At 33.3% G+C, this 26,464-nt stretch overlaps 1 protein-coding gene across 5 annotated transcripts in view; it reads right to left on the bottom strand.

The window, feature by feature from the left end:
- Nucleotides 1-567: 567 nt before the first annotated feature.
- The window catches only part of MEMO1 (mediator of cell motility 1), a 125,262-nt gene continuing 99,365 nt past the window's right edge, over nucleotides 568-26,464 (bottom strand). For 3 of the 5 annotated variants that reach the window (XM_042982215.1, XM_042982214.1, XM_042982213.1), the window contains 4 exons: nucleotides 22,788-22,930; nucleotides 14,332-14,408; nucleotides 4,296-4,400; nucleotides 568-2,969 (listed from right to left, as the gene is read on the bottom strand). In XM_042982215.1, coding sequence (XP_042838149.1) covers nucleotides 2,838-2,969; nucleotides 4,296-4,400; nucleotides 14,332-14,408; nucleotides 22,788-22,930 — 457 coding nt within the window. In that variant the 3' untranslated portion in view covers nucleotides 568-2,837. Of the gene's footprint in view, nucleotides 2,970-4,295; nucleotides 4,401-14,331; nucleotides 14,409-17,265; nucleotides 17,733-22,787; nucleotides 22,931-26,464 lie in introns of those variants that run through there. The other 2 variants (XM_015537648.2, XM_042982212.1) reach the window with 2 other exon arrangements.

The raw sequence follows: 26,464 nt of genomic DNA, 5'->3' as shown, positions 1-26,464 counted from the left end.
TAATAATTTCCTTTACATTTTAGATTTCAAATACAAAACACTTTTAAGGCACTTAAAGTAGAAAAGCTTATTATTTAGGTAATAGTAACTGTATTGAATTATGCAAATTAATTTCCCTTTTGTGTTAAGACTTTCATTTTTATGTATGCAGAGTTGAAATTAGATAAAACTTCTAATCTAATTTAATCATGTAGCTTTTTAACATTTAAGTGACACCAGAATCTCTAAAGAATAGTCCCAACACTAAAATACTTTGATACTAAAACGTCCTTAAAAGATCACATCCACATTTTACAGATGAGAATGTCTCAATAGAACACAAAATATTTATGGTAAGAGAACTCAACAGTGGCACAGACTGAACTAGAATCCAGTACTCAACTACCAGTTTGGAACTCTTTCTACTTCATAATTGAGTATGAAAGATATGCTCATATTCTAGGAAAGGGTAGAGTGATGGTGAAATATTCCAGAGTTTCAAACGCACAGTAAACATATTCACAGGGGTGTCACCCACTCAAGCTAAGCAATCCTCTCATGTTTTCTATTAATCAATCAATTACAAAATCACAGAAGGAAAAAAAAAATGTATTCACGGTAAAGCCACTCTTACTAGAATGATCAAAAGTACAACCAATTATTTGCTTAACAAATTGTCAAAAATTTAGAAAATAATAATCAATAGTGGAGAAGGGGAAGTATGATGGGTAGTCATGTATTGCTAATTTGGTACAAACTTTCTGAAGGGTAATTTGGCCATATTTTAAAGTGCCTAAAAAGTTCTCACCATCTAAACCAATTATCCCACTCCCATGAATATATCCTTAAGAACTAGTCAAATATACAGTTCAAATTTCACATACAAAGATGTTCATCCCACTATTATTTATAATTGTGAAATACTAGAAACAATCTGATATCCAAAGAGAGAACTGGTTCGATTATGGTATATATTCATACAATAAAATATTAGGCAGCCATTTTTTAAAAATCACACTTTCCAAGATATGGGGGAGTACTTAGGAAGTTATAAAAAGTAGGATATACAACTATATGGTCAATATAATCTCAATTTTGTTATTATGCACACACACAAACACATATACACACTCATACATATAAATAGCATAGACAAAGACTGAGAGGAAATACAAAAAATATTAACAGTGTTATCTCTGGATAGTGAAGTTGCAGACAATTTTTTTCTCTTCTTTATCCTTTTCAGTATTTTCTAAAGTTTCTATAATAATCATGTATCCATTTTATACTCAGAAAATAAAAATGCACTCTGTAGTCAAGTTTAAAATGTTTATAGTCTGTATAATAAATAAGGAATAAATATTTATGGTACTCAAAAGTATACCTAAGTGATGGGAAATAAATCATTAACGTGTACAAGTATAATTTCCATACACATATAGGTGGGTAGTTTTGAATCCGAAACATTATTTTTTCTCAATTCTTGAGTATAGAAAGTTGATATTTAGTAACTAAGAAATGCAAATCTTTAAATAAAATTGGTGCAAGGCATCTAAAAATTGTGCTATTCCGGCATAAGACTGAAGATACAAATGCTCTCCAGTGTGATGTAGATACCCAGTGTTATACTGAAACAGGTATAATCTAATACATGCATGGTGGCCAATAATTAACTAATCAAATTATATATATTTATATATTTTTCCCCCCGAAGTGACTAGGAATGGTCTATGCTAAAAAAAGAAATACAACACCATACCATTATTTTAGTTGGAAGAGCCGCACCAAAAATCATGACAAAAAAATTTGTAGAACTGTACGAAAATCCAGTGGCTTTTTTTGTTTTTGTTATTGTTAATGATTTCTTGCTATAAATTCAAATAGAGAGTCAAACTGCTTAAAAGCACTACAAAGGCATAGCAGTAGTGTTTGGTCTGCAATGATTTAAAAATCACTAAGAATACTCTTCAACATTTCCTCATTTGCAGACTAGTGCCTATCAAACACAATCTTTGAAGGAAAGGACTACATCTACATTCTTTTACCAATCTTGAATTTATATCGTTACAATATAGTAATGACACAAAGTGATGTCACACACAAAAAGGCAAACTATATGTAATTTTAAAAGCTAACTTTAAAATATGATTCTATCTGTGATAAAAAAAATCACATAAATATGTAAAAAATAAAATACATCCTAACATATCTCTACATGAGCTGAAGTTTACCACTTTTAACATAAAAATTCTGAGATGGAATTAATAAAAAAACAATTTTCTTATGTACCACAGAGCAATAAGTTTAAATCAGACTATTTTGAGTTGTGTAGCCCTTTATTAGCAACTAAAATAGAAGGTATCTGTTGTACAACACGGGTAGTAATTGACTATAACTGGAGATTTATTATATTCTAATACAGATCATTTATAAATGCAATTTCTTTATTAAAAAGCTTCCACCCTTTTTTGTTTGTTTGTGTACAATTTGCAAAACTATTCTGAAAGCGGAATATATGTGCACAAGTCTGCAAAGAGTGCAAATTTAGGATATGGTAAATGCTTTACAAGTTACTCTCAAAAAAACTGTCTCCCACAACTGGGCCTTTACATTGCCATCTTTTTTGATCAAAATATTTTGATGCCAGCCTTCCTTCCACTGCCCTAAACTATAAAGCATTTTTTAATGAGTTGAAATTAAGGAAGGACTACACCTACTAGAAAAGAAGAGAAGAAAGTTCTATTAGTTTGAGGTTTCAGAATCCCCCCAAACCAGGACCAGTATCTTGGTAAGGGCTAGGCTGGGACCCCGGACAGAGAATGAGTATGTGCAGGTGGCATCCCTGAGGATTCAGAGCTTCAGTGGACCGTGAGTGCTCCCGCTGCATAACTCACTGAACTGTCTTGCCAGTTTCTACACTGGCTTGACTGGGCATAATTCAAAAAGGAAAAGCTCATATTCATTCCATTCTTCTGGAGCTCTGTGATAGCCTGGGGGGGAAAAAAAAATTAGTTACAACAGACCTCATAATAAAAAAGTGAGTACTCTTTGAATGTGTTGGTGGCTTAACTTTGTCCGCTTCACAGCTGAAGCCTAGATTCTTTACTCTTCTCTTGATTTGTTTCTTGAATATCTTGTCACATATTAAATAGGTAAAACAGAGGACTCCTTATTTCATTCTCTCAAAGAACTTCTACTAACCTAGCTTCTTGATAAGTATCAGTCATCTTTCACCCTACCTTTATTATATTTAATAAGGCCACTTTCAAGAAAAATATACCTCTCTTTTCTCTAAACCAAATCGGAGCCACTTCTGTCATGAAATACTGGAGTCTCTTCTTTGTCTAAGTTTGACGAAATGTGAAATACATATATAAATTAAGTTCTAAACCTAAGAGGTAAACCAGGATTTTTACTTTAATTGTGGATTAGTTCATCATTTACTTCATTAAAATTTTATTTGCTCCAATTCAGACTTTAGGAAATTAGTGCAGCTTACCTAGTTTAAATTTCAAGAATTAGTTTAAAGCCCTGAACAGGCTCTTCTTCCAGCCAATACTGCTTAAGAGAAAACCATTCCTAAAAATCCACAATGTACTAAATCAAATCACACTAAACGAAACTGGACTTCAAGGTCCTACCCTACCCTGTTCTAGACTAACATTACCTTCTCCGTGATTTCTCTGCCTCTCCAAACAATGAACACATTATTGCTTCCTCCTCTCATTCCTGAGTATATACACTTTCTTCTTTCTTAAAAAGTCTCACATTTTCTTTCAGGAATGCCATACTGTTTTATTTATTAGAGGAAAAATTATTGTTATTATCTCTTTCAAAAATCCAACTACCTGAAACTTCTGCCTCTTACTACTCTTTACATGAAATATTATTGTTATAAAGAGAAAAATATATACATGCCATCTGTCTTGTGTTACTAAATTATGAGTATCTGAAGTTCAAGAACAGAGTCTTCTGTTTATTTTTTATGGAGTCTAGAACATTAAATAAAACCGAAAAATTAATAAGGTTACTTATTACCAAAGAACATATTGGCTGTGAGTCAAGAGAAAAACTAGGCTTCTATTCTAATTATTTTTCGATATTTAAAAGAAAGCACTGGCCTGTCTTCCAGTAAAAACTTTATTCATGTAACCAAAATAATGGAAATCCAAATTATCTTAAGTGTACTAAAAAGAATATTTATTATATGTACCTAAAAACAATGCTAATAAGGTAGCACAGATGATAATAATTAAGATATTTTGAAACATCACAGGATCAAATGTTAAAAATTAAGGCTTCCTAAGGATACTCACATTTAATAACACCCCAATGGGATGTCTTCCACATATAGTATTATGGTATTTCTTCAAGTAATTGCTAAAAGATACGGGGTCTAATTGTTCTATAATACTCATACCCTAAAAAAGGAAGAGAAAAAGAAGATGAAAGACAAAGAAAAAGGTACATAATTTATTATTTTCTCATGACATTTTAAAACTGTTACTTAGAGCTAAAAACCATAATTTTTTAGTTAAAGAGAAGTAAAGAAAATACATTAAGTAATCCTTGTGAAATATCCAACTCATTCATCAAAGGTAATCTCATTATGGTCAACTCTAAACAATAGCTATACTTTAGTAACAGAACACTTCCAATCTTCAGTTTTAGTTTTTTCTGACCTCCTGGTATGTTTCTACAGCACCATCACCAGTTACGACTTGGGTCACAATCCTCAAACATTTCACAATTTTATATTTTTCTTATATAAATATATTTAGGAAAGTAAATCTGCTGTGAAAATGTTCATATAAAATCTAAAATTAAATTTGACATATGGCTGGTTTTTCCCCATAACTACCATATTTCTCCTGCCACTGGCATAAATAATTAAAAGTTTATTATAATTTAGCTAATTCCATAACATACACTTAAACATAACATGCAAGGCATTCTGAATTATCAGTATGTGATAAAAAGATAGCACAAACTAAGAAAAAGCTACCATATTTTAATTAATTTAAAGCTCATAAAAGATAAATGCTTAAGCAAAATCGTCCTTCTTTGAATAGTTGTTAAAAATCTTTTTCTCTCTTTATACCTTCAACTATAATGCATTATATTTAAGATTTTAATTCAGAATCAAAAATCTTATTAATATTATTAAAACAACCACTATGACTTGGACACTTATTCACACTAAATTCCATACTCTGCAAATGCCTTTAAATAATGTGATCATAGTACAATAATAGAGAGCACATTTAATAAAGCAAATAAATCACTGATTCTCATTCATTCACCAATTACCTTACCTTGTTTTCTAATGCAGGTAAAATATTTTACATTTGTGTCCAACAGACTGGACTAACATACTCTGAGAGGAATGTAAATTGTGGTTTAACCAGGGAATCAACTGCTATATTTTGTGTGGTTTTTAAATCATATTTCAACATGTTTTAAAACAACAGCAGTGGAAAAGCACCTAGAGTAATCAGATGAACACTCATCTGAAAAATGACAGTAATCAGTAGATCAGTAGGTTGCATACAAGTACTGCAGTGGCAGCATGAAAATTTAATTTTATAAAGAACCTGTTTTCAGCGTATTCAAGTCATTCATAAACATCATCACACTTTCCTGCAAATACATCTGAAAGATAGTTGTGTGTATGTAGTCAACTTTCAATTGACTGCACATCAATTAGCCACTCTCAGATCTGTCCACAACCAGTGTTTAATGTGCTAAGTTGTTTTCCCTTACAGACCAGGAGGCTTCCAGGTCAACAGTCTCCAGTGACATATGGTGCAAGTTCAGAGAAATATGAACAAAAACTTAAACCTAAGATAAACAATTAGTATCATGATTCTGGTACAAAGAAAATGACACAATATATTTCCAAACCAAGTAGTAATGCAGAGATGGAGTTACAAATCTCTTCCATACATATGGATAATCAAGATATAACTTCCTACAAGATGAAGAAACTGAGGCATTAAAAAAAAAAAAAACCAGTTAAAAGCTTGCCTCTAAATTTCTAATATGAGGCTCTTTCTCACTGACTTACTCTGCTTCATATAGTATAAGAGACATACAAACAATTCTTTAAATACTCTCACATAGTTGTAACTGGTACACACATTTTGAGAGAACTTTTATTGTTTCTGGATGAAGTTGGGACAGCTTACCTTAAATAGAATTCTACTCATCAACAAATTAGGCAACACTGAGGTTCTGTTATATGTTTTAATATTAAAATCTTAATGTACATTTTGAACAAACTTCTCACATTTATATATTGACATGAAAAATTCAAAGAGAAGAAAACTTAATGCTCAAATTTGTTAAAGACAAAGAATTCAAAATGGCTGGCCAAGAAGCTTCATAGAGAAAGATATAAAGTTATACATGTAGAGAAGACACTACTAAATAACGTGTTCAAAATTAAGATATAATGGTTAAATTACAGAAGGGAAAAGAAAAAATTGAGATGATGAAAACTAAGGGATTAAAATTAAATTTTTAATTCCCTAAAGTGTGTTATATACCTACAAGGACAAGAATCAATTCCATTACAATCAATTCTCTGACAAATAAAGATAGTGAAAGGGTATGCACTTTTATAAAGGGATACAGAGAAAAAATAAGGCTTTTCTCATGAGTGAAAGTCTCCAATTGGAAAATTCATAAAGTATTGCAAACAACAGCAATAATGATGAGAAAGAGGATATCTATGAAGTAATAGAGAACATTGGCATATATTCTTTTGTATATATTTATATTTTGATGCTAACAATTTTTAAATTACTGTTACCAAAATTCCAAGGAGATGAAAATGCTAATTTAATACTACTGCCAAAATTCGCAGAAGATGAAGAAACTAAGTGCTTCTCAAATATGCTTAATCTTCTATTCCCTAAAATACTAGAAGATATGATCAAAGAATCTGAAGTCCAGGTGATGAGAATCTTGCCTAGGGCCTAGCACATTGAGAATCTGTTGGCATGAACTTAAATCTAATATGAAACAGTGAGGATCTAAGATACAAAACAAACATCATGAACTCCAAAAGCCTATATCCATCACGATGTGGGTTTCTGAGAAATTTAGCAGCCTTCAACAAGAAATCCTCAGACTGAAAGCTAACTCTCTACCTTGAGGGGGGACAAGGGCAGAGGGAATCTATCATTATGCTGACTCTCCAAGTAATGAGTAAAAAAGCCTGTAATGTCAAATCCCAAGTGGCAATCCTAAACTGAATACACAGTTTTAACTGACAAAGCTGAAAATTCAGGACTCTGATTAAGACAACAAAAATCTTCCCTTTTAAAAAAAGTTTATCTATGATATTTAATTTAAATTAAAATTTTTCAATGTTTATTTATCTTTGAGGGAGGGAGGGGGGAGAGAGAGAGTGGGGGAGGGGGGAGAAGGAGCGGGGGAGGGGCAGAGAGAGAGAGGGAGACACAGAATCGGAAGCAGGCTCCAGGCTCTGGGCTGTCAGCACAGAACCCCATGCAGGGCTCAAACACATGCACTGGGAGATCATGACCTGAGCTGAAGTCGGATGTGTAACTGACTGAGCCACCCAGGCGTCCCAAATTTAATTTAGTTTTAAATATTATCACCCAGAAGCAATCTCCCTCTAAAGTAACAAACACAAAAAAGGAGCAAACGTTTTTAGAGGACTTTAAGACATAAGAACTAAAACCATGTCTTTTTATTACTACAAACACATAATTAATCCCATATTATCATTGAGGCCTCATTTTCTAAAGTAAGGATATATATATATTAGAGAGATGAGTATACATTTAGGGAGGCAAGGTAAGAAAAGGAAATATTCTGCTTTCTGTAAGAGGCGACAAGATAAAATCTTAGAGTGAAAGAAGTTTTATGGGGGAAAAAAATCACCCTAAAGACAGCAGTGCTAAGAAGCAACATACTAATAAATAGCTCTCTTAAAAGAAGATATTATAAAACCTTGGCCTAAGTTCAAGAAAGAATAGGAGTAGACAAATATGAACAATTTCACTTACAAAAGAATAGGAAGAAAAGTAGCTCAAGTTCAAATTAAATGAAAGGACTACGAGTAAATTTGGAAGGAAAATACATTACAAAGATGGCTACAATGACACTTTCAGATCCTCTTTGCCGAATCATAAATAAGCTGGCAATGTCCATAATGACACACTGGTCTACATCAATAGTGGTACAGAAAAAAATTACGTTATGTGACATATATAAAATATGTATGTATGTACTTATGTATCTTTAATGTTTCTAGTAAATAATCTCCAAAGTACACAAAAATCAATGTCTTAAAGTATGTTCTGCTTTGGTCACTATGATTACTGAAATTGCAAAGTACTAATTACCAAAAACATAATCAGGAGCCAATTCTATTGTAACACTTCCAGAATCTATATCTCCTGTAACTAGTTACTTTTTTTTCCCCAATTACAACATCTGGAAGATCCAGTTTATTTTCCTATATATTTTTCTTTACATATCTTTTTCACATAATTCAATTCCAAGATATTCAAATGTTAGAGATACAATTATTTTGCAATAAGAGGAAAAGCTGTTTTTCTTCTGTTTTTGGAACCTAGAAACCCTTTTACTTACTTTAGTAACTATATGTAACAAGATTTTCCTGATAACAAAAAGAGCCAAAACTTTATTACACACTAATTTTGAACAGATTGTACCTAAAATTTTATAAATAGTTTTTCATTTTATCAAACTTCAAAAGGCATAATAATTACAATTCAGAATTGCTAACATTTGCTAATACATCTAGAGAACCATCCAATTATATTTGCTCTCAAAAGATTGCACACATAAACTAAAATATGGTTCTCGAATGAATGAAATAATTTATAACATAAAATGGCACTTTGGAAAAGGAATATACAGAGGGATATTCACCATTTGGTTATATAAATCAGTTAAAAATCAGGTTATATAAGAGTCTAACAGTGAGTGTACATATATACATATATGCATAAAGACATACATACGTGATTATATGTATGGAACTAACCATTCTGATTATTTCAACCCATTTACTCCAATCCCCCAGAATTGACTTATAACTTGAATTTAGAGCACGCTAATAAAGGAACGGAACACTTATGAGCCATTTAAAAATTCTATAAATAGAAAGGGACCACAAATATCAGACTCCAAGTCAACTATCAAATCAAATATCAAATTCAAACATATTAATAAGAAGCAAATACTCAATATTCAGTAATTGTATCCCAGTCTATTTAAATAAAAATTTAAAAATTATGCCCTGGTGATTTTGGACATCTAAAGTATGGTAAATTGGATGCAGACTTAGAAGCCAATCTTAAGCTTACTGGTTCTACATATACTTTTGAACAAAAGTTCTAATTTCAAAGACTTAGAAGCTACCAGAGAAGGCAACAATTTCAGGAGAATTATGAGAATGATGCCAACGGATAAATGTTACTCTTTTTGCTCTGCCTCAAAGTAAGAAACCAAGGTCTATCTGCCTAACTGATAATATACATCAAGAAAGATAAACAAAGCTACTTCTCTTAATAATAGCTAACAATCAATATAGAATTAGAAGACTAAAAGAATTGGCGCGCCTGGGTGGCTCTGCCAGTTAAGCGTCCGACTTCAGCTCAGGTCACAATCTCACAGTCCGTGAGTTCAAGCCCCACATCGGGCTCTGTGCCGACAGCTCAGAGCCTGGAGCCTGCTTCAGATTCTGTGTCTCCCTCTCTCTCTGACCCTCCCTCGTTCATGCTCTGTCTCTCTCTGTCTCAAAAAATAAAATAAAAACATTTTAAAAATTAAAAAAAAAAAAAGAAGACTAAAAGAATTAAGTACGGATATTTATATATAAATATATATATATATATATATATATATATATATATACACACATAGAATAGTAAATAATATTAAAGTTTTTAAATGTGACCACAGTTCTAGAGAGTTCCAAAGAATGGCACTATGTTTGGTGACTTCAGAGCACCGGGTAAACTAGTATTTTGGGGAGAACATATCTCTGTGCTAAAAGCATCAACTCATGGATTCACAAATTCTTACCTGTGCAAAATTAAATGTTGCTTAATTAAAGTTGACTAATGATTTAAAGAGCTGAATAGAAAACAAGGGAAGACAGATAAATAGGAAATTTTGTTCTACTTAAACAGATTAGGGGCTATAGTAAGACAGTTTAAATTCACCTAACAAAGCAAATTTAGGAGTAAAAAGATGTTAGGACTCTTTCCATACTACCAAAAGGCGATCTCCTGGGGCAGGTATGGGCAAGTCTATTTTGAAAAAGTTCCATGGATGATTTAGGTTATAAAGACAAGGTTAAGGATTACTATAGTAGACAGTCTTACCTCTGGTCTGGCTCTGATTACCATCTACCTGTTAGAACTCTCAAACTTACTCCAGGCCTATTCTCTGGGCTTCAAGCCAATATAGTTAATTCCTTAGCAAAGCTCTGTTTAATACTTCTTAAAGAGATCTCAAATCTACCAACTTCTTTCCATATCCACTTATACCACCCTAGTCCAAGTTACTATCATCTCTCCCCTCAACTACTGCCCATGTCCATCATTACTACTCTTGAACCTTATGTAGAATCCATCCTCTACACAACCACCAGAATAACCTTTAAAAGAATGTGATTACATCATTTTCACTTCCCCTTGTACTTACATACATTTCTTACCCTAGAATATAAAGTCCTCCATTATCTGCTCTCTGTCTGTCCCTCCTGCCACAGCTTGTACCATTCTTAGCCTTACCTACTGCACTCCTGCAACACTGTCCTTTTTTTCCTTTTCTTCACACACCAGCCTCTTTCCCATCTTTGCACAGGGAGTTCCTTCTGTCAAGAATGCTCTCTCCTCAGATCTGAATTTGGTTTGCTCCTTCTTACCATCACTATCTCAGCGTAATGTCTCTCCTCAGGGAAGTATTTCTACAATCACTCAGTCACCAATCACTCAAATCATTTACCATTTCAAAACCCTTTCTATATTTTCTGTATAGCACATATCACTATTGGAAACTAACTTATACATACCCTTACCTTTATAATATATATACATATAATATATATATATATATATATATATATATATATATATATATCTCCTCCTGTTAGAAAAAAAGTTCTGTGAGAGCAAGTGTGTTTACTGCCATATCTCCAACAGTGCCTAGGACTGTAAGTGCACTCGAAAATAACTAGCAAAATGAAAATCCAAATGCCTACCTGACTGACATGTCCACTTGGATATCTTAAAGGCAACAGCAAATATAACACATCCTTAATAGATTTATGATTTCCCTACTTCCGAAAACATCAGTCCTATCTTCTTGTGCTTTAAACCTAAGTGAATAGTACCAACATGCAACCAGCAGCATAAGTCAGAAATTTAGAAGCTATCCTTGATACTTCCTTCCTCAGCAAGTTCAAGCAATCTCCAAGTCCTATCATCAATCTATCTCTTAAATACACTGGATATATCCACTCTGTCCCTCTCTTCCACCATCACCACCCTATCCACTGTCTAAATTACCATCTGTCACCTGGATTACCAAACTGGTCTGCTGATTTCTCTTCTGACCTCCCACGCAGCCTACTTGCTACACAGCAGCTATGTGATCTATTCAAATACAATCTGATTTTATCACTTTCCTATTTAATACCCTTTAAACAGCCTGCTCCAGATTCTCTAGCTTCATTTCTCACCGCTACCCTGTCCATTCTTCCATTGATTCACTCAATAACTATATATATTTAGTACCCAGTGAAAGGCTGAAAAAAAAAAAAAATGGACAAAGATCCTGATCTCATAAAGCTTATAACCTAATAGGGAAGGGTATCACCAAACAAATCAACAAATAACAAGTCACACAGTAATTAATATTGAGAAGAAAACTTAAGTAGGGTAGGGTCATAGAAGGACGGTTTACCATAGGGGCGTAATGGAAAGTTGTGGGCACATTTTTGCGAAGTCCCAATAATTAGAAGATGCTACTGGGAAATTTAGTGAGTGGGGTCCAAGGATGCTGATTGTCCTCTAACACAGGACTGTCCTCCACACAAATAACTGTTCTCATCCCAAAGCACTCTGACATGTCCACATAGATGAAACAATCATGTATAATTCTTTATACCCTTAACCCTATTTTATATATAAATACTAAGAAGTTTTGCCTGGTTTTAATATACAGTAGATTCGCCAGGAATTTCCATATCACGTAAACTGAGGGAAGGCTATATTTTGTTTAGGTTACAACTTTGCTAAGAATTATTCACCATTTTGGGAAATCGAGTCACCCTGCAACACAGCTTAGCAATGTGAGTCACAAATATAAAATAACTGTTTAGGTCTGGATTGGTAGCTGTTATATTAATGATACAATGTGGAAGCATTTAACTACTTCATAATGTCTCCTAATATAGTTGGCATCTGGGTGCTTACACTATTAAAAAATATACTAGTTTATTATAAATTACTTTCCCTTTATTTCTTTCTCATTTTACAGTTAGGGTATTTGCTTAATTTAATTATGTACGGAGGAAGATTATATTCACTAATTCATTCACTTGAAAAATATTTATTGAGCACCTACTAATGTTCTACTCACGACTCTAAGCACTTTGGATACGTCAGAGAACAAAATAAATTTCCTAACAAAACTGTGATAAGTACAATATTTAGTTTGTTGAAAGAAAAACTGCAGCAGGGTTAAGTGGATTGGGAATGCTAAATGGGTATGATGCAAAATTAAACAGGGCAGCCAGTACCATTGGGAAGTTGAAGCAGAGCAAAGCCACAGAGTAAGTGAGACAGTCGAGTGTAGAAAGGGCAAAAGTCCTAAGCTAGGCACATGTATGTCATTTTCATGGAACAATAAGGAGAGTGTGTGTCCTAAATATCTCTTACATCTCTACACCATAATAGCTTCTAAGTCTGTTCAATGACTACACTGTAAGTTCCATGAAGTGAGAAACAATGTTTTCTCTTCTTAACATCTGCAATACTTCACACAGTACCAGACACGCATTAGACACCCATTAACCACTTGCTACATGAAAAAAATAAATGACAACAGAACCAGAAAAGTTTTCTGAGGCAAGTGAGCACTAAGCCTCAGAAGAATAAGATCAGAAGGAGAAGCCAGAAAAGAATTAAAGACTGAAACAACAACATCATAAAGGCAAAAAAAAAGTCAGTAGATTAAAATCCAAACAAAATTCCAAAGCAAAAGTGTTCAGACATAATTGGATCTAAGTAACAAGATAAATTTAAATATGATAAAATCTCCTAAGTAACTAAATTTGCATTCATTCCATTTTGCTTTTAATAAAATATACAAGATAATAGCCCAGCTATAGTTTTAGATCCAGATTCTTTACTAAAATGTTTTATCTACTTTAGACTAAATATTCTTGTACTAAAACATATGCATAAGGCTTTTCAAACAGGGGTAAAGTTGATTTTAACAGATCACAGGCTTAAAGTCTGATGGAGTTTATAGAGACCACCTACTCCAAGTCTCTTATCTTAGAGATGACAAATTGAGGACTAGGGAACTAAAATGATGTCAAAGGTCAGAGCAAATTAGTGATTTATCTGCTATATTTAATATTCTGTTCAAATTAGAGATTCATCTATATTTAGTATTCTGTTCAAATTAATGATGTATCTGCTATATTTAATATTCTGTTCCAATCAGTGAGATATCTGCTATATTTAATATTCTATTTTAGGTAAAAAAAAAAAAAAATTATTTGTATGACTTTTTAAATATGAAAACAAGTACTATGACTACTGTACTACTTCAAGAAAAATGACAGCAAGATCAATGTCTACTGTAGTCCTGGGCCATGTAAGAATACAATCACATTTTTAAATTCTATATATATAAAACAACAAAATGAAACACCATTTCAGAAAATCCAAATGGCCAAAAGATACAATTAAATAATAAAATAAACTAAGAATTTGCTGTGGTTGTTTCTGCTTAAAAATAAGTAATGGCATTAGTATCCTGTCTTCCCTAAACCTGAGACACTCCCCCAAATAGCATCTAAAATCCAAATCTAATTATTCTTAGTCTCATTAATCAAAAAAAGATAAAGGAAATTTCAACTAATAGAAAAGGGATTATTTTTATAATCAATATTCATATGATGATAAACTATATTTTGCACATTTAGTTAGGTAGGTAGGGAAAGAATTATTAGTCCACTGTATAATTCAACATATTAAGTCTTGAATCACTAAACTGAAATGAAAGAAAACACCTTAGAGCATTAAAACCCACACCTGAAAGACTTACCATTTTATCTAGATGTTCAATGGATCTATAAATCTCCCCCTGGGATTCATCATAGTAACTGTAACGGAACCTTTGACCTTGAAACAAATATCATGTACAAAATAAAATAGGGAAAAATTAGAAGCTAAAAAGAAAGCAAGCGCTTACCAAATAATTTCAGTTCTCATGGAGGGCAAAGCACAGCTTAAGCCTCTGAGAGAATCATTCCCAAGAGCCCTTGTACATAAAAATAAAAGGCATATTTGGGAAGGTGATAAAGAAATGATATATCAACAGTGTTCTATGATGTTAAAAACTATTTCAAACTGTAGAACCTTAAAGTGACGAGCAATACAAAAGACTAAGGAAACAAAACAGCTTAAAAGTTAGAAGCAATGTTAAACATATTGTATCAGTCTGTAACGGAAGGTAAACCCAAAGAATACGATTCAAGGAAATTTGGTTTAAGAAAACTATCTCAATGTAACAAATCAATGGAAGCTTAGCTTTTGCTGGATAAGTACAAAGATTTGATCTCTATTACAGAAAAAAAAAAAAAATTGCAGATCAGAGAAACACATGGCTTATGTGATTTTTATGACCTCAATAAAAAAATTTATCTCATTTTTGCAAAACTCTCTACTTGAAAAAGCAATACAGGTGCCTTAAAATAGGAGGCACAAAAGAATAAATATAATAAATAGTCCTACTCTGACAAAATCTCAGTAAGAGTACAAGCACAGAACATTCAACGTTTAGCTCTTCTCCAAGAGAGGGTAAAATGGAAGAAGCTTGAAAAGAAGACAGAAAACAAAAGGCTCAGGTAATACATTTTGCTTCCTACTATAGTTACATAAAAACCAAAAGTTAAATATATTCATAACTAATTGTGGTTATCTTATTCCACTGATTATGTTGTATTTCAGATACATCTACACTTGTATTTATTTCTGTGATGCCTATGTAGGAACTCATTACTTTTGTATTTAGTCATTTTTAAAGATCCATCAATGCACTTAAAAAGTATTAGAGTATACCAGTCATGTATGCACACACTATGTGTCTTGTAGCTTCATTTTTACACCAAAGTTCACATATACAATTATTATCTTCACACCCGAGAAGATGGGTTTCTCCAGCTGGATAATTATGATTTCTAGGTTTTCTGTTTAATCTTACTAGAAATGACGAGCAACGGAAAATAAAAAAACTTCTTTGATGCTCTTTTTTGGAAAAAAAAAAAAAAACCACACATCATAGTTCTCAACACTTCCTTTACATGTTGATGTTGGTCATATTTGATGGTCATCTTTCTATAATATACTGTATTTCCTTAACTTTCACATTTTAGCTTTTCACATACATTACTATGTACAATTACTCAATGTAGCAGTTCTTACTTTCCCTCAAGAGCTTCTATTAAATCAGTATTGCATCTTATAATTCATGATATCCTAGAATCAGCAATAGGATTCTAAGACGATTATCTGCTTTCTGGATACAACAACTTTTTTTGTAAACACTGAAGATTACAAAATGTTGCCATAACTATGAGATCCATTACAGTCCTTGCACTGAAAAAATTCTTACATAGTGACAATTCATCATTCAATGCCCCTATGTTAAATAACTCATCATACATTTCTTTCAAAATTTAGAGTTAGGCTTAGTTTTGTTTTTCTTTACAGAATGTACGTACTTACTCCTACCTAATAATGAGACTCTATAACCCTATTTTTCCTATTTTCCAGGTGGCTATTTGAAGGCTCAAAGACAAATCTAAAGCCTGTCCCAATAACTCATTGATTCAATTCATTAGTACGAAATTTCTACTTCTATTTCAAAGTTTTTTGGATAGAGTTATGCCAAATCATTTGTGAAATGAATGAACAATTAAATGAATAATCTTAGACAAGAAAATTCTGACTCACTGTCAACTATAGTAAGAGTAATATCCTTGGAAGCAATCACAGTGAATATTCTTCGAACTTGAACTGCTTCAGGTTATACTAATGTATTCTTTTTCTTGCTTCAGGAAATAACTATTAGTTTTAGCTGTCAATAAACCCTGTGACTGGGACACAATTATCTAATCTGAAAACTGCTACTCTTCAGGTGCAGAGTAAAATGCATGGACTTTGTGATAACCATTTGCTACTGGAAAGTCTTTTCTGCGTATTTCCAAGTTCGGAGCTGCCATTTCAAATGAATGAAGTTGGTCAAACCTGCCTTAATCATAAGTGAAAAGGGTAACTATATTTGAAAATGCTGCCTTGTTCGTATGGACCGTTTTCAATGTAACATTCACTTAAAAGCTACTTCTGAAGAGAAAAATACAGAAAATGTTTCAAATGTTTTAAAATATTAAATCAGCATGTGATTTAAAAAGAAGGACAAAATACACAGAAGATTGATGAGCAAATGTTTAACATTTTGCTATCTACCTCTTGCTACTCTTTAGGTAGCTACCTTGCATTTTGTAGCTGAAGAATTGAGTAGAAATACTTATGAGCTCTAAATAATATATTGACTAAGTAGCTAAATCCACACTACATATAGCTACTACACTGAAAAAATACCTTACTTAAACAGCTCAAACTGTCTTTACAATAATTTTTAAAAATTGTACAAGCATTTAAAAATTACTTGAGTAATTCATTCTGGTCACTACACATACAGAAAACATCTAATCTGAAGTAAATAGTTTACATCATCCTAGCCTACATGTGTATATAGGTGTGGGTTGGTGTGCATGCGCTCATGCATGCACACACTTTAGCTACACACCTCTTGGAATTTGAATGCAAAAAAAAAAAAAAAACACTTTTGTATCTAATTATTAAAAAGTTTATCCAGAGTGAGAAATAAGAGACATGACAACACTAGCACAATACACTGTTTATCAAATGCACCTTTAATCAAATATTTATTGATTTAAAATATATTATGATTTCATATAACTCATGATCAGACATTTGTTTTATAATACTTCTAACATTCAGTAAAGCTTATGCATCTAAACTGAGTAAATACAGTTGCCTATGTACCTGGAGAACTGGACTTGCATATTTTTATAAGTATGAATAAAGCATATCACATAGTAAGAGAAAATTACTTACCTGAAACTTATCCTTTCAGAAGGTACACTGGGAAAATGGATTCTTTGAGCCCCTGTTTCAACTCCAAGTATGAGCTTTCTAGCTTTAAGAGCCATTGACACTGCCCCTAGGGGCAGCACAAGCTTTGGAACTCCCCTAGTGAGTATGTCAGTAGTTTCTTCAGGTGCCTTCCCTCAGTTCTTTTCAAATTCAAAAGATGAGAGGAAAAATAACCCAAGAAAAAAAAAATCCTGTAAAGCAGAAACCTTACTCTTTGAGGGAAGGAGGGTAGCTCATTTGTGAATCCATTCCAGAGCACGCTTTCTGAGAAAAAGAAATACAGGTAAGTAATTTTCCCATCTCCAAAGGTGACTGGTGATTAATGAGTGGATTCACAGAGTGTGGAGAGTAAGCTCCAGGGATGTCTGTTTAACACACAACAATCAACTAATGAGGACAAACATAACAATGAATGGTACAAGAACCAACACTACTTTTTAAGTACCTCAAAACAAAAAGTAAAAAAATATCAAATACCTCAACATTAAGCTATACACTGGATTGTAGAAATAAACAATGAGCTTGGAAAGTTGATCAATAAACCTCCCAAAAGATTAGTCAACAAGACAGACTTTCAGACATATGTCCAGTAAAAACTGTACTATTATACATTCACTTAGTCACTTTATGTTTATATATTAAAATATTTTCAATTATTTGAGTTAACCTCACAACAACTTGTGAGATAGACTATGAGGCCATTCATTCTATACTAAGGGCCTAAACTGGGGACATTCATAATTGAAATCATAAAAAACTATAGTCCTTACATTCTGAAGTCTTAGTTATAATGTAAAAAAAAAGTCTTCTCTCATACTTGCAAAAAATCAAAAACTTAAATATGTCAAATTAGTATGTATGAAATTTGAGAAGACAAATATGAAAGCTTCGATAAGATGTATTTCTGAAATTAGCTAACTTATACTCAAACCAATTTCAATATTTAGAAAACAGTAATACCCTAGTATACTCCTAAGAGACTGACAACAGAAAGGAAAAAGAGCATGCATGAATAATCACTCGTTAATATATATTAAAGTAGAAATCTGAACTAAGATATAAAATCATAAATATTTAAGGGAATGCCACTTTTAATAGATGACACATACTTATAAAAGAGAAATTATGTAAACTTAGACAAATAAAAGTTTATATGTAAAAATCCAAAATTGCTGAAGTGACTGTAGTAAACTTTATTCATATTTTAATAATTTATCATTAACATTTACCAAGTAAATTTACTGAAGTTGATTTGCACTTAAAACCACCATAAAAGAAAAATTACATAGAAGAATGAATCAACTTTAAAATTTCAATTTCTGTTAGATCCAGTTTCATTTAGAAACATCTTAGAAGTTAAAAATGTTAATGAAAGCTATCAATAATCTAAATTTGAAAATATGAATTTCAGAGCGATCAGAAAAGTTCAAACATTGTGTGTGTGTGTGTGTGTGTGTGTGTGTGTGTGCGCGTGGAGAGAGAGACAGAGAGAGAGAGAGAGAGAGAGAGAGAAGAGCAAAACTGAAAGTTAGGAAAACAGAATGAAAATTCTACCAATTAGAAAAACTAAAATAGGGCCAGTCAAAATTCTCTTATATGGAGCCATCTTATAGGACAAGAAACTTGATCAGAAAAAGTATAGGGGTCACATTACCTAACCAGAGTAAAGATCAATTACTAGCAGCAAATGTCCTTCACTTATGCCACAATCCCTGGTAGCAGCAAGAAGGGTGAAATGAGGTAGGATTATGAAAAGTGTTACTAGGAAACATCACTCTATTGGGCTGACTAATGAATTTCCATGTGGATTAGACTTACGATAAAATAAAAGGCGAGAATTGAAATGCTGAGGGTTTGGGCGGGGGGGGGGGGGGGGGGGGGGAGGATGCGGATTCAAATGAAGGGACAGAAAGAAGGGGCATAATGTAATCCAGGTTTCTACTCTCCCTTAGTTTTTCCCACCCAAAAAGAAAACTTGAGAATATTTTAGTCTTTCTGCCTTTTCTCTCTCTAATGCCATTTTCAAGTCCACATAAAATTTAAATGGGATCTGAGAGATGGAACATCTTTAAAACAAAGTACAATTGAAAAAAAAAAAAAAAAAGTCATTCTTGTAATGGACACTGGCTAACAAATAAAATCAACCAGGCAAAACCCTGCCAATTACATACAGGTTTTCCACTGTCTCTGTCACCAAATTCCCTGCTTTATTTTTAACAGAAGCTGGACATAATATAAACAATGACTAGAAATGAAATTTGTTGTCTCTGCCAGGACTCTAATCCACTATTCAACAAAAACAAAATTCCACTGTATATATCTGAGTAATTTGTCAACTGTACCATAATCAATTTTTTTTCAAAAATCAGCTATTTAGAAATATACAGTGTGTTGACAGCTTAACTCAATGATACTTTGAAAATCTCTGAATATTTGAGGAAGTGAATCCTTCCTATGAAATGATTTACAATTCAGTGTTACCATTAATATGATATAGTAAAAGCAATCTATATAGTATCTTTACAAAAAAAGAAAAAAAGACAGAAGAAGAAACCATTAAGAAATATCTTCACAAGAAAAAGCTAGTTTTTTGAAGTGGGAGTATAGCATCCATTAATACAGAAAAGATGACCAACACCACCAGAGCATGAATTTAAGAAACATGAAAATTTCTGAGACATTTTAACCCATAACTAGCCCATGATTCATATTACTTCAATTAGGCACATAAAATAGAAAATAAATCTTACTTTATAAAAATGACAGTTACTATTACAATTATAGAGGGAAACACCAATTTTGAAATAGTATCCATGCAATACCTTCCACTTATCACCAGACCTTCATCAACTTTCCCAATAAGAATTAGTACAGTGCTTTTTTCATAAGTACAAAACAAGCACTTAATGGGTATTATTAGTGATAGTCATACTAGAAAAACAAACACTTGGAAAAGTTCTGTTACTTAACCACCAAATGTAAATATAAATATGTTTTAGTTTCTGGATAATTCTCATAACATCTACCAATCTTTGGAAACTTGGGGTTCTTTTTTGTAATTATCACCAGGAAATCTTATAATTTAAATACCAAAATTTTCTAGAACACAGATCAAACGGCCTAAATAATTTTCTAAAAACCTAGGTAGGGTATAAAACAAAATTCATCTCTCTCTCTCTCTCAATATTGTACTTAAATATAGTAATGAACTAGGGCTTGTTTGCTTTAGAATTCATTATTGAGGTGAAAAGGATGATTTTACAGAGAAGAGCACTATTATAGCATTATACTGATTTTTGTGTGGATTTATGCTGTGAGTGCACATGGTACCAACCTAGAGGGAGAACTTCAATTCTGAAGAACAGTATCAGGGAACTAACTACTTAAATCTTAAAAGTAAAGTGATTCATAGAGGTCTTAAAAGTGAAGAGAGACGGGTCACATGCTTTAAGAATTTTTAATTTCTGGGGCACCTGGGTGGCTCAGTAGGTTAAGCGTCCAACTTCAGTTCAGGTCATGATCAGGTCAGTTCATGGATTCGAGCCCCATATCAGGTTCTGTGCTGACAGCTCAGAGCCTGGAGCCTGCTTTGGAGTCTGTGACTCTCTCTGTCTCTCTCTCTCTCTCTCTCTCTGCCCCTTCCCTCCTCAAGCTCTGTCTCTCAAAATATAAATAATAAAAAAAAATTTTTTTAAGAATTTTTAATTTCTAAAACATATGGACATGCTTTACTATCAATGTAAATTCAGAATACTAAGAAAAAGAGCCCTTTTTTCAATGATATACCTTAGTTTTTAAGATCAACTATGACTAAACTTCAGAATTTCTAAGAAAAGAACTCTTTTTAAGCAAATACCTAGCCCTCAGATCTAAGTAATATACTTATAATCCATAAAAAAAAAAAAAAAAAAAAAAAAAACTTCTGCCAAAGGTAGCAAACTAGCCAATAGAACTGATTACTAAACATCCCTGAGAACCTCTTAGGGAGTTTGGCAAGGTAGTACAGCTACCTGCATACCTTAAACCTGGGCTTCACCACCTCAGCTCTACTGACATTTTAGGCAGGATAATTCTTTGATGTGGAAGGCTGTCCTGTGTACTATAGGATGTTTATGAAGCAGCTTCTCTGGACTCTACTCAGCAGATGCCTAAAGCATCCCCGCTTCCCACCTCCACCCCATTGTGATGACCAAAAATGTCTCCAGACATTTCCAAATGCCCCCTCAGAGGACAATCAGCCCCAGACGAGAAATCAGTGACTTAAACCCCAATACTTATCTATACCATTAGGGAGGATGGTTCTCTTAAAATGAAATCTCAAAACCACTCACAGAGCAAGGTAAGAGAAAATATCAGCCTAACCAGGCCAGATAAATATTGTCAACTCTAGGAATCAATGCTTAAGACATATAAAAGCCAGGCCTCCCTATATCTCATTGAGGATGTTTTTCTGGCCATTCTAGTACTATATCTTAAAATTTATAGTCTTGTGCCTTCTGTTTTCTCTATAATCAAAGAAATAACTGAAGGATGAATAGATATTGGCATTCTTAAGCCAATGAGAGATGTCCTAAAAGGAACAGGATTCAGAAATAATCCAGAACAGCAATGGATAAAGGAGAGCAAATTGTATCCAAAGAAATCAAAAATCAAAATTTACTAAAAGAAGCATCCACAAATGTCTCACTTATTTTATGATCTATTCACTGTTAAGTTTCCTTACTCTTTTTATTCACAATAATAACAAAAATCACTTCAGAATCCTTACCCTTATAAACCATTACCAATGAAGACCACAGTGCTAATAGCCAACCTGTTACAATCTTTGTAGGGTAGCTCTAAGCTAATAGCAGAAATTAAGCACCAAAAGAAAAATAGAAAGAAAAAATACACTAATTACAAAAAAAGAAATGTGGTAAAGGACTGGCATAGCACAAAGCGCTCTCCTATCTTCTAAAGAAGAACATTTGTTTTATCTACCAAAAAACTAACTTCAGAGAATCTACCACACAACTCTACCTGGAAATAGGGTTAAAAGATCTTTACTCCCACTTTCGTAAGTAGCTAAGCAAGGATGCCCTCACAGTGTGAATCCAATTATACCAGTCGCCTTTGGAAATGTATCCATGACCCACTATCATAATCTGATCCTTTTTAAATGACCAAAAGACTTTTTTATTCACTTTGAAGTATTGTGGCTAAAAGTAAAACTCTCCAAGGAAAGTGATAAGGAACAGAAAATCAGAGCTTACAGTGAAAAGATACCATTAAGCACAAGTATATAATATCTACCATGATATGTTAACATCTAGAACTTACCCCAATGGCAGAAATCAGAAGAAACCACAAAGAGATTACTAGGATCCGCTAGATATTTACTGAAGAGTTTTCCGAATTCCTGTTCTTTTGACTCACTCAGAGCTCCAACCAGTACAGGAATAATGGTAAACTCATCCTTATGGCTTAAAGAAAACAGAAGAAGAAAAAAAAAAAAAAAAAAGTCATTTAAGAAGTATAAGAATAAAAATAGTTTTCCAGTGTGTTGGCACTAAAAGTGGAACATTATTAATTGTGGTAAGGATAATATACATATTATTGAATTTTTTAATCTGCAAATAAAATGTTTAAAGAAGACCATTTAAAAATAAGAGAGAGACACAATACTAAAAATATCTATTTAAATTACAGAAATATACAATACTTTTTAGGTAAACAAAGCTATTTTACTACTAGGTATAATAATATCCTCAAAAATAAAAATAAGCCCATCAGACCATCACCAAGTCAAGTCTTTTCAACTACCAAGCAAAGCTACAATCATCTGCCCAATCCTTCCACAATTTTAAAAGAGCATTAAACTCTTCCTCAATATTTTAATCCTATCCTGTTACAAATACCACGACTTCTGGCACTTCTATGACCTTGCCAAGTGAGACCTACAGAACTTAACCCTTGGCTTCCGTAAGATACACCAAGTGCACCTTATACCTATACTAACTAATAAACACATACAGGACAGTCTGACGATACAACTCAAAATTCACTGGTCTCTAGGGTGGACACAGAATTCAAGGAAGTAGGTATTAATTTCTAGCAGCAAGAAAAAGACACCACAACCACCCACAATGTTTATGACATATCCACAAGTCCCTTTTTCACTCTACAGATTGACAGATTTATGGAAAAGGAACAGAGCAGATTAATAAAGAATAACTATGATGGGCTATAGAAACAGACGTTTACCCCAAACCTTTTAAAATTTTCATTGTTGTGAAATTTTACTTACATATATTCAATATTATTTATATTCTAAATGATCCCAGATTGGAATTTTAGAAGCGTGAATCATGTTTGTCTGACTTGTTCTGAACAGGACTTTAAAAAAAAAAAAAAATCACCATTATAATAAATGCTTTTTAATATGATAATCTGACACTTAACTGATGTAGGACAAACAATTCATAAAAGGGTTTTTAAAAATACGAAATTTTAGTTTATTCCCCAAATAAGTGTTAGCCCAGCTTCATAAAGCTAAATTCAGGGCACCCAAGCACCTCCCCCATAAAGGCCCCCTTACCCTTGTCAATTGCGAAATAAACAGATCATACAGATCTCCAGTCCCTCTGCAATGCAGGGGCTTCTTGGGCAGAATCTGCATCTATGGAGTAAGAAAAAAAGAGGAAGCTGGCAGAGGAAGCTGCCATGGAATATCTCTTTCTCTGACTCTTTCACCAGTTTGCTTTACAACTGCAGGAAGGAATAGGGGCCCTTCAGTAAGCTAAGAGTGATTATCACTTGAAAGAAAAGAATTTGAGCTCTAGTAAAAATTCAAGAAGACTGTTATGAATTGTTCTAACTTCAAGTACTACCTACATAAATTTTTAAAAAACTAAGATCATCAAAGAGTGTAAGTAATTATGACATGGTAGGGATGCAATTATATAAGAGTATTAAAAAAAAAGAAGTCAGAAGAAATAGGTTCAAGTACCATCTCCATCATATAATAAAAGTTGAGAGGGTGGGTAAATCACTAACCTAAAAATGCATTTTACCTTATCTGTCAAATGATCATAATTACAATATCTATTTTCTGAAACTATTATGAAGTGAGCAACGCTATAGGAAAAGTAGTTTATCAACAGTAGTTGGCTCACTCTGAAGAAATAATACATGTCTACTATTCCATACAGCCACCAAACCATTCAATTAACCTCGGTCTCATCTTGCAAGTCTATACGAAGGTAAAAGGCTCAAACTACTCAGAAATCTAAGCTTTGAATCAAGATCCATCTATCTACTTCTTCGTCATTTCTCTTTAAAAAATTACTTGTTCTATCTTCTCACAAAGCATGAATTAGAAAAATGAGTATTTGGCTTTGAAATATAATATTCCTAGGCTCTAGAATACAAGTTGTCAAGTTGGTTTTTCCCAGTGAAGGAGTACAAAATCTTGCCCTCAGAAAACAATGATAAAACTGTCAAAAATAACCATTTTGTGGCTCTAGAAATTCAACAAGGCAAAAAACACAACGAGAAGAGTTTATCAGCGTAAAATAAGTGAACATCTTGGGAAGAACAGTGGAAGTCTGGCATCTTACCAGGAGCTGCCTCCATCCCCCTGCCCCAATCCACCAACATGGCAGAGGCTGCCTATGAAAATCAGCAGCTTCACTGCTAAAAGGGGCTGACTTTGACTTGGAGGACAGAGCAGAATACTCACACTCAGCACGAAACAGAAAAGCCCACAGCTCTTGTAGCCTGAGGTTATGGAACCACTTGAGGCAACCCACAAACCTAGAAATTTAACATGGAGATTCTGGAAAGGAGAGAGCCACGCAGGGACCAGATAAATTCATTTATTCTGAGGAAAGGATTGATGTCCTCCACAAAACCCCATGTGACTAGAAGGCAGCAAGCACAAATGTACAGGGGAGACCCCTAAGGTCCCTAGCTCCCCCCAGAATGCCAGCTAATTAGGAGGTTAAGAGCATATCCAAGGCAAATTAGAGACCTGAGAAAAACCAACATCTCCCACATCCTAGGCTGCCTGGAAATCTGCATGTATACACAGGAAGACCAGAGAAGACCCAATAGAAAGTAAAGGAGGCAAGCTAGAAAATGGCCCAAATTTTGAACATACTCCCCAAAATATACACAATCCTCCAGCAGAGGACAAAAGCCTTACTGGCTCAAGGTGTTCAATTACAACTTCCAACCAATCATTTACTAAGCACTAAGCAATGCAGACACAGAGATGAACTCTAGAAAGCCAAAGTTCATAAGAATTTTTAAAAAGTTGAGGAGATAAATCCGTAGCCACACATTTTGGGAGAGAGAAATTCTGTAGATAAAGCCAATCAAGTTACTTAAACAAACAAACAAATGAAAAGTGAATGAATGAATGAATGAATGAATGAATGAAACAACTACCACCACTACTACCACCTGCAGAAAATTTTAATAAAACCAGAATCAAGGGGTGACTGGGTGGCTCAGTCAGTTAAGCGTCCAATTTCAGCTCAGGTCATGATCTCACAGTTCATGAGTTAGAGCCCTACACTGGGCTCTGTGATGAAAGATCAGAACCTGGAGCCCGCTTCAGATTCTGTGTCTCCCTCTCTCTGCCCTTTCCCTGCTTGTGCTCACTCTCATTATCTCTCTCAAACATAAATAAACATCAAAAAAATTATATTAAAACTGGAATCAAGCTGCTATAAGATATAAAAAGTCCAGTTGTAAGAAAAAATTATGAGCCACAGAAACAGGACAATGTGACAGATTATCAGGGGGGAAAAAAGTAACCAATAGATAGAAGCTGTATCCACGTGAGACCAGATTTAGCAAAGACTTCAAAACAATTCCTATAAATACGTTCAAAACATCAAGGAAACCATGCTTTAAAAAGTTAAAATATGGCAATGACTAAATAATTAATGAATATCAACAAAGAAATGCAAGCTATTTAAAAGAATTAAATAGAGGGGAGCCTGAGTGGC

Source organism: Panthera tigris, chromosome A3 (assembly GCF_018350195.1).
Source record: "Panthera tigris isolate Pti1 chromosome A3, P.tigris_Pti1_mat1.1, whole genome shotgun sequence".
In the NCBI taxonomy this organism is placed as follows: Eukaryota; Metazoa; Chordata; class Mammalia; order Carnivora; family Felidae; genus Panthera; species Panthera tigris.
The sequence above is the reverse complement of the archived record's forward strand: the minus strand, read 5'-3'. Positions and strand labels throughout refer to the sequence as shown.